The sequence below is a fragment of the Lagopus leucura genome, unplaced genomic scaffold (assembly GCF_019238085.1).
Source record: "Lagopus leucura isolate 7727_CA_CO unplaced genomic scaffold, USGS_WTPT01 Super-Scaffold_100002, whole genome shotgun sequence".
In the NCBI taxonomy this organism is placed as follows: Eukaryota; Metazoa; Chordata; class Aves; order Galliformes; family Phasianidae; genus Lagopus; species Lagopus leucura.
The window spans coordinates 6,461,983-6,477,993 of record NW_024962263.1 but is presented as its reverse complement, the minus strand read 5'-3'; the positions used below and the strand labels follow the sequence as shown (position 1 = coordinate 6,477,993).

General features: G+C 42.5%; 1 protein-coding gene across 2 annotated transcripts in view; it reads right to left on the bottom strand.

The window, feature by feature from the left end:
• Positions 1-16,011, bottom strand: part of GMPR (guanosine monophosphate reductase) — a 38,001-nt gene that overhangs the window by 10,215 nt on the left and 11,775 nt on the right. For both annotated transcript variants that reach the window (XR_006178423.1, XM_042869007.1), the window contains exons 5-7: positions 14,573-14,654; positions 12,592-12,698; positions 7,177-7,219 (exon numbers count right to left, since the gene is read on the bottom strand). Coding sequence is in view for 1 of the 2 variants with exons in the window: in XM_042869007.1 (XP_042724941.1) it covers positions 7,177-7,219; positions 12,592-12,698; positions 14,573-14,654 (232 nt within the window). In the remaining variant the exon portion in view is untranslated. The remainder of the gene's footprint in view (positions 1-7,176; positions 7,220-12,591; positions 12,699-14,572; positions 14,655-16,011) is intronic.

The window sequence follows — 16,011 nt, the reverse complement described above, 5'->3', positions numbered from 1 at the left end:
GTCTTACACAGATGGGTACAGACGGTCTTCTTTGTAATACATGCAGTAAACTTGAAGAAATGCTTTACTGAAGAGTTGAAACACTGAATTCTACTTCTCTGATATTTTAAATGGAAAGAATCATTTCCTTTATGGGGCCAAAGGTGTAAGATTATTCCACTCCACCCCACACTCTTTTTCAAATTGTTTTAATCCCTTAGCTCACAGAAGTATCTGAGCACATCTCCTTAGCAGCTACTATTGTGACTGCAGTACTCAGAAGCCCTAATAACAGGGTGGAACCTGTTCCTCTCTGTGCTATACAAAGAAGAGGACAGCTCCTGCTTGAAAGCCTTTGAAGCATAAAGGCTGTGAATGGGAATGTATCCTCCAGGAAGGCATACCCATGAATGTCCTGCTCCCAAACACTGACATGAAACACTCACATTTTGTAAGGAAATGATGGACTTTTTCAAGCCATCAGCTCTACTTGTCCAGTGCAGCACAGGGTGATCTGGGGATCAGGATGGGTCTGCATTTGTTTCCTGTTAGGTTGTGTAACACCTGGCATGCAGCACAGAATAGGCTTGCTGGTAGCTACAACTCCTAAATAATACAATTATTCAAGTGCTGAGTGACAACACTGAATACCCAGTCACACCTGCTCAGTCTGCGCATCTTCCCAGGCTTTGCAAATCATGAAATCAGTCCCCTGAGAGTAAAATGAGCATTTTCAGAATTACTGTTAGTTTTCCAAGACTGTGATTGCAATTTCCAATATTTCCAGCTGTACTGGAACTATTCCACCAGCAGCTACTCCTATGACATTTTGTCTTGTTTGGAGAAGTTTGGCTTTTATGAGGCTGTGGTGACCCATCCCTGAAACTCTCTGCTTCATCCATATGCACGTTGCAGAACAGACCTCCTCTCTGCTCAGCTTCTTCCTAGAATTTGCAAAAGAACAGGGATATAATCCTCACTTCCTAGAAAGCAGTTGAGCCTGAATTAGCCCCACCCAGTCACAAACATGTCCAGAGACACTAGGGAGATCCTAGGCTAGGTAAGTCTGGAACTTAGGATTTGGTCTGATATGCCACAATCCAAATCTGAAAAGTAAGCGAGATGATTATCAAATCTACTCAGCTTCTGCCATCTGTTTAAAAGCTCAGTACATAAACCTGAATTTGGGAGTATTTTGATCTTAGAATAAATGAGAACTGCGGAGTGTGCTTTGGTTTATATAAGCCAGTTCCCTCCCACCTCCCTTTCACGAAAGAGCAGACCTATCAACAATGGCTGTGAGCACAGCAACCAGCTGCTCTGCTGACCTCATCTCCTTTTGCCTGGTTGTTGTTTGAAAGGAACAATATGTCCCTAGTAAAGAGATATTAAAAATGAGGCTTGTGCCAAAGTGCTAAGCATATCACAAGCAAAGTTTATAGGCAGGCACACATTTCGGCATCCTACCGTGCCAGCTTCCTGAGTTCTCTTGTTGCAGATGGCCAAGTTTTAAAGCCTCAGTTTGACTCACACCTGATCCTACTATTAACTCGCCAAAAACAATGGGAATGCTTATCCTTTAAGATAATTCTCAATTACGGGCAGGGAGCTCCTGCTGCTACCTGACACACTCCTGTTCCACCTTTGCAAAAAAAGTACTCTGGGAAATCTAGTTGATGTCTCCTTCAAGAATGGAAGATAACAACATGATGAAAGGGGAAAGGATTTAGAGTAAAGGTCCTTTCAAAAAGGATTTTAAACAAATCAAAGGCCTGCCAAAGAACACGAGACTCTGCCAATAGCACCCTCTGATCCCTATTTCATAGAATCATAGAATGATTTGGTTTGTAAGGGACCTTAAAGACCATCTAGTTCTGCACTGCTGCCATATGAAGGGACATCTTCCACCAGAAAAGGCTGCCCAGGGCTCTGTCCAACCTGGCCCTGAATGTCTCCATAGATCATCCATAGCTTCTCCAGGCAGCCTCATCACCCTCATAGTGAAGAATTTCTCCCAAATATCTAATAAAAATCTACCCTCTTTTAACTTAAAACCATCACCTCTTGTCCTGTCACTCTACTCCCTGACAAAGAGTCCCTGCTCAGCTCTCTTGTTGCCCCTTTTGGTAAGGGAAGGGCCCAACAAGGTCTCCTCAGAGTCTTCTCCAAGCTGGACAACCCCAACTCCCTCAGCCTTTATCTTCACAGGAGAGGTGTTCCAGCTCTCTAACCATCCTTGTGGCCTTACTCTGGACGTGCTTCAACACCTCCATGTCCTCTTATGTTGGGGCCCCAGAGCTGAATGCAGTACTGTAGGTGGGGCCTCACAAGAGCAGGACAGAGGGGGACAATCAACTCTTTCACCCTCCTGGCCAGGCTCCTTTTGATACAGCACAGGATAGGGTTGGCTTTCTGGGCTGGAAGCACACACTGCTGGCTCATGTTGAGTTTCTCATCAACCAACACTTCCAAGTCCTTCTCCACAAGGCCAATCTGAATCCATGTGCCATTCAGCCTGGGTTGGTAGGATTACCCCAGTCCAGGTGCAGGACCTTGCACTTGGCCTTGTTGAATTTCATGACGTTTGCATGGGCCCAATTCCCTAACCTGTCAAGGTCCTGTGTGTCAACAGCACCACTCGGCCTGCTGTCATCAGCAAACCTGCTGAGGGTGCACTCAGTCCCGCTCTCCATGTTACTGACAAACTTGTTAAACAGCACTGGTCCCAGTACTGACACCTGAGGAATGCCACTCGTCACAGGTCTCCGCTTGGATGCTGAGCCACTGACAGCAACTCTTTGAGTGTGACCATCCAGCCAATTCCTTATCCACTGAGTGGTCCATCTTTCCCACCCATGCTTCTTTGATTTAGAGCCAAGGACGTTATTCAGGACAGCGTCAAATACTTTGCACACGTCCAAACAGATGAGGTCAGCTGCTCTTTCCTATCCACCAGCGCTACAACTCCATCACAGAAGGCCACCAAATTTGTCAGGTGTGATTTGCCCTTAGTGAAGCCATCCTGGCTGTCACCACTGACATTTGCTCTCCCTGTGCCCTCAGCATAGTTTCCAGGCAGGTATGCCCCGTAATCTTCTGAGAACAGAGGTGAGACTGACCAGCAAGCAGTTCCACAGATTTTGTTTCCTTTTTTAAAAATGGGGGTCATATTTCTCCTTTTCTGATCACTAGAAACTTCACTGGACCATCACAGCTCCTCGTACATGATGGATAGTGGCCTAGCAATTTAACAGTTTCTAGTTCTGTCTCTGACTGTGGGTCCTACTGCTTCCAATTAGTGCCCAAAAGACAAAATCCATGCTTTAGGATCACAGAATTCTGCTTCCTGCATACTTAAGTATCAACCTATTATTTTTCTTTTGACTGCACATTTTGGTAGGAAAGCAAATATGTTTCAACTACAAGATTGAAGCTCCTCCAATTTGATTAGCTCTTTCAAACTACAACATAATTCATCTAGCCCTTCCAGAAGAGAGGAGCCATGTTACTACAGATACAGTGAAGAGTTCTGCCTTGCACACTGCAGCTTTTCTAAACATTAGAATGAAACATGCTTACTGCCCTGTAGCTCCAGGAATGACAAGCTCATATGTAATGTATTTTTCCAATGCTCTCTAGAACTTTCTACCCTGCTTCAGCGTTGCAATAGTGTCTCAAAGTTTCAAGTCTGTTCCACTTCAGTCCCATTTAACATGTCACCAGAAGGTACCACTTTTTAGCACTGTTTTTCCTTACTTAGATGTAGTTTCCTTACCTATGTGTGATGTTGTTTCTGTTAGCATGGGTAATGCTTTCAGTACATACCTGGCAGTCTTTCATTTTCAAGTACACACAGTATGACATTATTTTATGTACTGAAGGAATGGCAACACCTGACAACAATCCTCCAAATAGTACAGGATGTGATGGGGTACACTACATACAAGCAACTGAGTAGTTTGTCCAGAGTTTGCTAGACGTGGCCTGCTCCTGCACAGTGCCACTTCAACACACTGATGCTGGAGAGGACATCCCCCTTGAGCCCTACAGGGCTGATTTTGGTCATTCACATCCTGCAACACCTTCTCTTTCACACAGCCACAGAAGATATGCTGAAGCCAACCTACTCTTTCAGCTCTCACACAGTTCTGCTGGAACTGGATGGAGTCCCTCAGATGGCTTTTGTATGCCTAATAATACAATAATTACTGATAACCAGATAAACTCTCCACAAATTCAGGTGGAGTCAGCCTAAATTTGTAGCATGGCCAGCCCTCCATGCAGATGCACCACAGCTGGCCCTGGAAGCAACATTCACCTGTGCTCCAGATGAGGCAGCAAGCCTTCGCAACAGCAGGTATACAGACACAGCTTTTGAAAAGAAGAAAAAAAGCCAGCACGATCTGTCAGGTATATTTTGGAACCAGTGCAGGTTCCCAGTTGACTCTGCCATCTGATTTTTCCTTCCTTTTCACTCTCTACTCACATATCCTTTCTCACCACTGCTGTAAGGAACAGAAATATTGCATTTAAGATGCTGGCAGAGGATTCAAAAGGCACATTCTGTTCCTGGTTGTTTCACAAAAAAATATGTGACCTCAGGCGACAGAACTTAGTATCTCTGTGCTTTGACTTTTCATCTATAAAAACAGGGACAGTAGTGCCTCCCTGGGGCATTCTGAGAAATGTATTCATGTTATCAGCCCTTCCAAGGGTGCAGTTATGTGAACCATATTAGAGACAAGGTTATTTCATGCTTTCAAAATCTCTTCTCCCTGATGAACCATTTTCCATTATCATTTCCAATACTCAGATGGCAGTGTCATCTTCAGTTTCCCAAATCCATAAGCAGTTTCCATTCAGCAATTCCAGAATTCCAGCAGTCTTTCCCAAAGGCATCTGTCCCCTGCATTTTTGTCCCTTTTAGTGTTTCTCTGCTCCTTCCCTTTTGTACTAGGCTTCTACCTTGCTCTTCTTCTGTCCAAATGCCCAGCCTACCCTTGATTCCTGTCACCAGTAGTGGTGCAAACTTTTACTTGTAAAGCTTCTCAGCATTTTCATGCCGTTGTTTTTTGTTTATTTTCCCCAATTCCTCAGTTGCAATCAATCCACTCAAAACTTCCTCCTGCCATGAACTCGCCTCTTCTAATTTTCAGTGCTACTCGTCACATCTGGGACTTTCTCATATTCAAATGATCCAAATGGCTGCACTGTCACTGCCCTACATCCCTTTCACAAAGACTTCACAATAACCCAGCAAAAAGAGACAGTAAAATTGACAACACAGTTAACAAAAAGTCCTCTTTGGGTCTCTTGTCTACACTCCATCTCTAGACCCTTATTTTAGCACCTACCTTTAAAAAAAGCACACCTAGCTCCAGCTAGTCAGATGTCCATAGACTGGCTGCCTCAATTATACGTAACCAGACATGGTAAATCTTTTGCCCCAGGATTATGTCTATCAGTTCTAATCCCTTTGACACAGGGCAGACTGATTGACCTGGCCTACCATCAGAGTACAACTTCTGTCTGTGTCATCTTAAGTTTCTAGTGCTCCTCCTCTCCAGGAACAATCTGTGGTATCTTTCAGACATCCCACTCTGAATCCCAGCACCTCACAACAAACAGCAAGTCCAGAATCTGCCCCCTCATAGGTTTCAAGCTAGCTTCTCTTCAGTATAGCCCAAAGAGGTTAAAGGGACCCTTCAGATTTGCTAGCAAGTCTATTACAAGGGAAAATATTTGAAGTTGCTCCCTGTTCTAACTTCTGGGAATACTCCTGTGAAGAAAGACCTTTTCAGGGCCAGGTTTCTGTGCAACCTGCACGGAATGCAGTGAGATTGCACTGCAGGTTCACAATGCCCCAAAGACAATGTGAGCAAGATCTGGGGACAGCTGAGGAGCCAGACAAAGTCAGAGAGAACAAAGCTTTCACTGCAGACGGCATGATGTCACAGGTAGCTAATCTGAGCTGAGGAGAAGTTGGGTGGTTTTTTTTAACAAAATCTTGTCAGAGAGAGTGGATGCTGCTGTTCAGCTATGTCAGAATCACTCAGCTGAAAGTACCTATCTTCACATCACATCACCCATTGGGTAACACAAAGGTCCTGTGAAATCCTGTGACAGAGCAGATTCCTTGGTGGTACCACTCACTCCTGCTTAAAATTCTCTAATTATGTCTTGTCATATCAACTGTCTAAAACCAGGAGCTGTTGGCAAACCTAGGAGATTGATTTCAGTTTCAAAATTTCCAGGAGGTTCAGTTTTTTTTTCTTGGAAGGTCTGTAATCTCAGTTTAGGCCTGACTGTGCTTTCCATACTTGCAAAGCTTCCTGCTGAGCAGATGTGTTGTATCACAACATGCTGTCTCTAGTTTTGTATCACCCTGAAATCGCAATGAGACTATGCTGTCCTACTATATTCTGGGCATTACCCTACTGTGACATCTCCAAAGGGTCTGATATTGTGAGAACTGTCTTTAAGTGTCCTGTAAGCCCAGGATCCTTTTAGTCCTTTGTTCACACACACAGCTGCAAAAATGTTATGGCTAAGAGACAATCCTAACCTCGACCCTCCACAGTGATGTAAGTTCCCCAACAGAAAACGCTCACAGGCTAAATTCTCTATTCTGTCAGCAAAAGCTAGTACGATTTACTGGAGCTTTTGGCATGAGAGCAAAACCTGTTAATTATTAACTTAGGTATTTCAGACATCTGCTCAGCTTTAGGGGATACGTTATAAATAAAATCTCATCTCTTCAAGTGGAGATCCCAAGAACGTCTCTGGGAATCTGCCCTGCTTTTTTCTTTGTTCTTCTCTCCAACACACATTTCACCATCTCTTCATCCATCCAGAGCTCAGGTCAGCCAGTGCTACAGTCATCTTTGAACCCTACTCAGAAGAAACCCTTATCAGCTTTCTTTGTATTACTGTCCCACGGGCTCTATCCTACGCATATCTGGCAGATAGTTTCTAAATAGGACTTCGACCACTGTATACTTTTTCTCTGTAGAATTTTGGCTGTCCAGTACAAAGAGCAAATTCATGTCTAGTGTATTAATTTCACTGCAGTCACCCATAGGGACAAATGTAACCTACTACCGATTACACACACGGGGTCAAATTGAGTCCTGCACCACTGCTGGCCATGCTGGAGGTATGCAGGGTGCAACATGTGGCCCTGCATATTGTCCTTACCAAACGCTTTGGCGACATCTCCTGGGCAGCTGCATCCTCCATCCTGCATAAAGAAAAGAAGGGACCCGGTAAACATCAGCACCCTGTGATTTGCAGTCAAATGGCCTCTCTGCAGGAAAAGCCCAGCAGGAGCTGACTGCATCACTGGCATACCAGTGGTATATCAACTTGGCTGAGTTTCTAGGGAATTCACATTATCCTTTCTATTGCTTTTATACATTAATCTCATTTACTCTACCAGTTAGGTGTAACAATAATAACACTGCTAACAGCAGTGATGTAAATTCCCGACTGACATTTCCTAAATCTCAGAAACTGGAAAACAAAAAACTCTTCTTATGATCTGAATCATTCCCTGCCATTTTAATTAAAGGCTGTATGATGCAGAGGTACCACAAACCCCTACTATAAACCAGCAAAGACATTTAAAATAACTTTCTCAGCAGTTTACAATGAATTAAAAGGTCACAGTAGGAGGAGTAAGGAAACATACCATCAGATATGTTGGGTTTTGAACTGATAATCTGTAAGCAAATTGGGTAATCTGATCTTTGGTAAGTGAAAATTAATCTCTCATCCTACTCCTCAGTGTTTGCTTCGGGTTAGGTAAAGAAACAGCAGCATTTTCAGTTCGTTAGCATTTTAGAAATTTGTGTTTCAGTTTCAGAGCAAAGTGACTGATGAGGGCATTTTGGTTGAGGGAGGAAAGTCATTTATGTGTGATAGGGCTGTTAAAAAGGAAGGCGCACAGCAGAGCTCACGTGTTATGGCTTTTTAGGTTTCATAAAGGTCAGAACATCAGATGAAAGATCCTTCAAGCCTACAAAGCCATCGTAACAAGAGAGCTCCCAGTTTCTTTGAAGATCGGGGTACTCTGCAGACTGCTGACAGGCTTCCTGCTTTTGAGTTTAGCCCCCAGACTGTATGGTTACTTCATTTTGTTTCGTCTCCCTGTCACTAGAAATATGTGCCTGTGGCTGAGCACAGCTAGAAGCCCCTACCAGCAGCCATTTTAGAGCCAGCATTCACAGGTAGCTGGCAGTGGGGCTGAGTGTTAGAACCCCTCTGTGCGCAGAACGGGATACAGACACAAACTGAGCAGGTGGATTCAAAAATGAGCGGCTTTTCAAAAGGCATCCCACTGGAAACAGTGCCTGGCAGAAGTTTAAAGGCTTTTAATCCATTTGCTGATAACCTCTAGCACATTATGCTTTTTGTTAAGCTAGACACTCTTGCTGTCAGCTCCAGAAATGAGTGCTGGGTTGACAGCTGAATCTCTCTTTCTCCTGCGCTTGTGCAATTCTCTCTCTCTGTCAGAGCCTGGAGGAGGGTGAGAGTGTATGCACGCATGTGTCAGGGGAGGAACAGCAGAGGTAGAAAGAAGGGTCTAATAATCTTCAAAGAACAGTGTCAGGAATTTGCCCGACTCTAACTGAGACCGGCTGGCTATAAATGCTCTCTGGTCGATGGGTTTCTGTCTGTTCTTGTTGTGTGGCTTCATGTCTGACTTCCATAATTAACCCAGTAGTGGCAGTGATGGAGGCTTTATGCTTTCACAAGGATAGAGGGTCTTACTGTGTCGACATTATTCATTTGCTTCAAAAAAATCATCAAGGAACAAAACACTGAGCAGACTAACTATCCCAAAAGCTCACATGTTACCATTTAAGATAAAAGGAACAAACGATGATGATTCACAGCATTTCTTTGTCTGTAATGTCTCCACATAAGCAGGTAAATTAAATGACATTGTTTCAAAGAAAGGAAAACAAAAAGAAGATATACTAAGCAGTTATGCTGGAAGATGCCATAATAAAGCTATATGCATTAAAATATTTCATTACATGTGTAAAATCAAGTGCTCTGTTTAGAAAATGAGATGGTGCTTCTGCTGCAATCAGCCTGGGAATCTTCCCCTTGCAGTTCAGCTAGTTCCAGCAAGGGCCTGGATCTTGGCTTAGAATGACCTGCAGAACTGCTGGGCTACAGTCATGGGGCTTGGTGCAGACAGCCTCTATCTCACAGCCCTGGGGAAATTTAACTGTACAAATCCCCCTGCAAATTGAGAACTGGCATTAATCTAAAGCAGGCTTATTGGAAAGGGTTTCCAGTAAAAGGAAAGGGGAGCCTCTGAAACAACTAGGTGCTAAGCTAAAGCAAAGGAGAAGACAGCTTTCCAGTCAATGGAATTATTTTATCATGGCTAAAATTATTTTGTTTTTCACGGTCTTGTTCTCAAAATAGACAGACCATTTACAACAACAAAACTTAGCCTGGGGAGAAACACAAGATGAAAAAACAGCAAGAACTGATTGAATATTATATCCAGCTTACAACAGAAGTATAACTATGACTTGTATGTTTCAAGCAACATTTACAATCAACAGAATAATTAGTTATTCCTACAGTATCAGCAGGCAGCTATTTATTATGCAGAAGATATATAAAATGTGTGGCATATACAGCAGTAGAAACAATACATATGGTGCTTTATTCTGAGCTACACATACTGGGCATATTTCTGCATGGAATGCGTTCTGTGTGGAGGAAGAAAAGGGATGGCAGTAGCTAGACCAAGAACCCCTAAGTCATCCTTTTCCTTGAATATCTATCATCTATTACCCATGCAGGGTAAAGAGAAAAAAGGGATATCAATCAAATGGTGAGATGAGAGAGAACACATATAAGGCCATTTTGCATTGCCCACATTTGCTGCACGTGTTACTAAAAAACATGATTGCCTCTCTATCCAGCAGAGCAGCTCACTGACCTACAAGAGAAAGAAACTTTATGTTGAGTAGGGTGTTTCTGAAGGAGCTTTTCTGCTAAATGGTCTCTCTAGTGTAACTCACTGCTGTGCTTTATCAAAGCCAATGAGAAGTGAGACTATTGGCTCCCAGACAAATAGTGCAGGATAGAAACATCACCCATATCTTAGGCAGTTTCCTCTTTCAGTGAGCCATGAAAGATTCATTTCTGAGGTGAGCTTTGAGTCTTAAAGATAACTCAGCATGAGGAATGTAACTGGTACCGTTTCACACCCCCCTTCTGTGCATGTGTGACTGTAAAGTGATATGACTGCCTAAAAATTGTCACCTTCTTTATCAACATATCAGCTCCAAAAACCATACATGATCACTTCAGTAATACAAAATGTTTGAAATCCCAGTTTGTGCTGCCATCCTAGCAGACTTGCTAGAGAATGCGTTTGAAGTGTGTTGTGTTCCTCAGAGAGTCCATAACCATGCTAAGCATTGTTGCTGTCTTATTCTGTGAGTAGGACTTCCCCTTACAGGTAACATTAGAGAGACTCAATTTGATGAAGGTGATGGACACAAGGGAAGAAAATGCACCCCAAGGGACATACCCACACCGCACCATCAGGTGTAACCCACATGAAGACAGCTGGTAGGCTTTGAATCCCATACATCCTTGCTGCCACTTTGGTATCAACGTGATAAAAACTAGCTAGGCATATTTTCTCTTGCCTAATTGCTGTAGATGGCCATGGTAAGACTCTGCCTGTAGAGGTCTCTTTGGACTCAGGCAAGGTATGCCCCCTCCCTAATCTACAAAATGGCAGTAACAAGACATTTTGAGGAATGCCAAGTTTACTTTTCATGTCTAGCCCCAGTTATGTACTTAGATTTGCTCCCATTTGGTGTCTCCTCTCAGAAGGTACCTCTCTTCTTTAATAGTCTTCCCAGAGGTCCAGCAATGACCATGCAGGCCAGCCTTTCCAATAAACACATCAGTGTCTACCTGCACACTGCATAATTAAAGCATAATACCTTCAACCCTTGCTCTAGTCTCATTAGCTTGAAGGAGAGACTCGAGGTGCAGAGGTGTTGGACACCGCTGTTATGGGGTAATGGCTAGGGGGGTATGTAGGCTCACTGAAACCTACATGATCTAAGCAGGTCAGGAACTGATCCATCTGCAAATCCAGAAATAACAGAACTGCACACAGCCATCTGATACACAATCCATGTTTTCTTGAAAAAGTGACTGAGAGAGCTGTTAGCAGAAAATGCTTATTGCAAAACCAGGATGGGTTTCTGAGCACGACTAGTAGGACAACCATCCAACAAGTATGTTGGATAACATACAGTTATCCAGCCTTCGTAGTAATAAGCTTCATGCTTATTAGAAATAAGTTTCATGCTCTGTTGCATACATATTCAGCTGTCTGCCACAGGCATAAACTCTTGTAATACTGCCCAAGTCATAAAATCACAGACTGCTTTTCTCTTTTTTTCCCTGCAAAATCAGATAAGGTAGTCAGGGAGAGGAATGAATGTACATGCATTAACTTTAAAGAGAAGAGAGATCTGACTGCACCCTATACTTGTTTACTTGCTCCACTATAGCCACAGCTCCAAGTATAGTCAGGCCCTCTGCCACAGTTTGTTCTCCTCTCCCCTACTCTCCTTCCTCAGAAGAACAGACATTTCCTCACAAGGATACTAGTCACAACCCAATCAAACAAAACTGGGCCCTTCCAGTGATTTCACATGGCAGCAGCTCTAAAACTCAACATGCAGTCACTCCTACAGCCACAGAGGGAGAGTTTACTGTAGGGGTACCTGTGAGCACAGAATGCTGCATAGCCCTGATGCCTGATTATCAGCTGCCTAACAAGACAGCCTGCAGAGTCTCTGCAAGCCTGGCAGTCAGGGACACACTGACTGGCTAGGCATGCCTAAGCACACAGGACCTTTGGGTACTGCAGGCTCCAGTCTAGCTCAATCTGAGACCATGCTTACAGATTTCCAAGAGAGGTGAGTGATCTTGCTGGTAGACTGAAAGCTGCCATTAGCAGGCAATGCATACATATCCTCTTCTTCCTCTGCAGGCTCAGCATTTCCCCAGAGCATCAGTAGCAAACAAGCTCATCCACACCCATCTCTGAAATGCTGCTGTTCCTGCACAAAGAGCTCTGTGAGGATGCTATCTGAATCCACCCAGCTATCACGGCATAGACAGACATATCATTTTATCTTGTACTCCCCTCTGCTGCCTGTCTGTCACTTAGTCCTACTCTCTCAGGAAGGCCGTATTTACATTTCACTCATTTCTCAGAAATCTCTTGTAGGAAGCACTGTTTTGCTTCAGTATAAGAATTATCAAGCTTCCTATTCTGTTCGTGTACCAACATACTCAACTCAACAACTCAATTCAGGGAACAAAGAGCAGCTTTCCAAAGTCGCAAAAAGGAATGAGATGCCCAAGTCTTTTTAAACATTAAAAAGCAAGTTGGTTCCTTTAAATCTTCACTACCTAGCAGCTTGTATAGTGGTCAACTGGAAATGACAAAAAGATAGCCTTTAACATGCAAGGTACTGGACTGTTTGATTCTCCCATTCCGCAATGGTTTGCACAGTGGGAATCTGAGAGCAGATGATATTTACTTACAGAGATGATATGTCCTTTCAAGCCATGTGCTGAGTCTGCACACTCAATAACAGCACTTAGCTGTGGATAGCCCACCCCTGTCTTAATCCGAGTGGTACACACAGAACCTAGACAAGAAAATGAGAGGAAAAAACACAGGCAGTTAGTTAGGCTGCCAGAAAAGAATCACAGAACCACCATGGTTGGAAAAGAGTTGCAAGACTGCTTTCTTTTAACAGTGGAAAAAAAATGTGTTTCTGTCTGTGTTATTGCTCATGAAGTCTCTATTGTAAATGTTATTCTCGTGGATAAAGGGAAGACAAACGAAATCTAATTTTGAAATGCTATCAGACTACTTCATGGCAGCTGTAATTAAAGTGACTAACACTTCCCCTTCTTCTCCAGGTCCCCAATTCCCAGTTTAGGTCTCATCCATAATGCTTCCTGCTGACGGATTTAATGCCTAGTGGGAAAGTAATCTGACCACGGTGCCTGAAGGGAAAAGGGACAAAGGAACCAGAGAGTCTCAGCTTCAGCGAGGCTCAGCATCAGCTTTTAGTATCTGAATATTTCTTCCAATAAATATTTCTATTTATCTATTTTCTACATGAATTTTTAAAAAATAATTATCACAGAAAATATGTGGGGGGGTGTGTATACATATATGGTGCATGTGTGACTATGTATACATATATTTTATACGTGTGTGTGTATATATATATATATATATATATATATAAAGGTGTATAGATATATTTTTAAAAGCTATAGGCATTTATATAAATATTCCAATTACAGCTTGAACATGATAACATGGCTATTGATCTTTTGAAATACCTTCTCTACTTTTCAAGAGGAATTGTCAAAAAGAGGATTGCTTTTTGATAGTCCATGCCTTATCATTTAGAATACAGGCCATAAAGGTCTGCATGATAACAAGAAAACGGATCCTAAACCAAATGCAGTGAAATCTCTTCACCCAACTGCAGTTAATCTCTTTACCCAACTGACATCCAGGTACACTCAAAACTGTCAGTAAAGCAAAAGTTTCCAGTGATCTTGCTGAACACTGACAAGCAAACACTCAAAATTATTTCTGCAAAGTAGGAAAAAAATGATTTTATGATAATCTCCACAGAGAAAGCATGTACTTATGTGCCCAATGCTTTGTAATAAATCACTGCCATAATCCACAAAGTGAACCACTGTCTTGGAGAGACCTAAAAGGTGTCCTTCCTTCTCTGAGGAACATCTGTTACCTGTGTCATTAGCTCATCAACTTGTAAAGCTCTGTGCTGGCAGCTATCCAGGGAGGCTTACACATTTAGTCCTATCTGTTTCTACTTTGAAGCTACAAACCACACTATGTCTTTTATACCTGAACTTTCCTGTGACACTGCACTGCAACATCTCTGTTGCTTACTCTTCAACTATTTTGCAGTATTTACTGTTCTTTGATGGCCTCCCATGGAAAAACTGCAACCTTTGTCGCATCATTTCTTATTCTCAGCTTACCCATTCAAGGGCCATATCATTTGGCAATATAAAGAACCCTCCTGCATTGCACTGGCCGATCACAGCTATACTATCAGTGGTACCTGCTAGCCAGTTTAAATGGCAGCCTACACGTTGACCCCAGCTGCGGTCTGTGAAAGAAATGGCAAAGTGAAGGAGCACATGAATGAACACACAAAGGAGGAAAAGAAGAAAACGTGACATAAAATGCCACTGATTATATCAGCAACTCAGGCAACTCGGTGCTTCTAACTATAGGTATCTACATTTCCTGGAAACACAACATCCAACATTTTGTAGTACATTACACTAGCACTCTGCCAGTGTATTTCTTAAACATACTATGGAGCAAGGGCACTGTGTTACTTTACTGTCTTCAGTGGTCTAGGAATTCTGACAAGCAGACAGCTACAGCGTTACACGCTACTTCCATCTGGACAACTAAGTGTTACCATAAACCACCCTTATTTGACTGCATTCCACTTACCTGGTCCGATACCCACTTTAATAATGTCTGCTCCAGAAAGAAGAAGTTCTTCTACCATTTCTCCTGTCACCACGTTGCCTGCCTAGACAGAAGGAACAATATCACATATATAGGCAATTGTAAGACTAGTGCAGCAAAGACTAATTGTGGTAACAGAGTTTTATCCAGATCTTTTACCTGTTGAGCTACATAGTCAGAGAGAATATAGCTCACCGTATTCTTCTCTGCACACACCACTAAAATTAAAGAGATCATACAGGTACAATTCAGACTCTAATTACTTTCATGATTGGTCCAGTAAGCTCAGGTTGCAAGAGATATGTTCCAAAACCAAGTCTGCTCTGGATCCCAGCTTTGTGAAATGTCTACAGCATGTTCCTAACGAGCAAAAGCTGTATATAACTGTATATAACAAACTTACATGAAACATGATTCCAGTTGCCCACATCATCCATTTTAACCTTGTACTGAGATGGGCAATTCATTTGTTAAGATTGAATTTAAGACCTAGAGAAAATCTCTTATGTAACCATTTTTCAGGACTTAGCAAGTGTTTGTAGTAGTGCTGATAAAAGCAGAGCAGAAAGCAAAACCTGAAACACTTAATATTTGCTTCATTTTTATTGAAACAAAACATCTGTGGAGGTTAACATGAGCTGCCCAGAAAACATCAGGCAAGGCCTATTCTCCTGTTATTGTTTTTTGGCCTCTAATTCATCATTTATTTGTTTTTAACGGATTTTACTCCTCACTTTCATTGACCTGAAACAGCTGGCAAGTCACAATCTGAGGCACTTGAAAAAACAATGACAAATTTAGGCAGCAAGCTGTGGTGTATGACACAGGACCACTTAACTTTTCTCAAGATGGCATGATATTGATTAAGGAAAAAAGAATAGAAATAATAAAAGAGAATCATTGGGAAACTGAGAATATGTAAGTACAGCATTTCCAGCTAAGTGTTGCTTTCTTTCTGCTCAGTGGCAATTTGTTACACTAAGCATTACACAATCCAGGGTGAGGTGACAGAGAGCATGCTGCTTACATTTGGGAAGCAGTCTACTTTGGGAAAGCAGATGATTATCTGTGAAGCACGTTATGACTTGGTGAAATACTGGAGCACATGCGACAGATTTGTCAACAGGAGCAAACACATATTAAAGCCAGTGGCTCAGTGAGATTTAGGATCAAATCTGTATTTAAACTGAACAGCAGTGCCTTCCTATTAGCAGCGCGTGGCAGGTTGTCAAGCTGTCTCTTCAGAAGCGCTAACCAGACGTTTAATGCAAAATTACTGCTAGAGAATGTTGTAACCGCATACGTTGACTCAAAATGTTCATCCTAACAGGGAGAAGCACTTATGTCTCCAACATGCGGGTTTTTTTTCCTGGAATGCATGTGCACACACCAGTGTGTTTCAGTATTTCTGAATCTGCAGA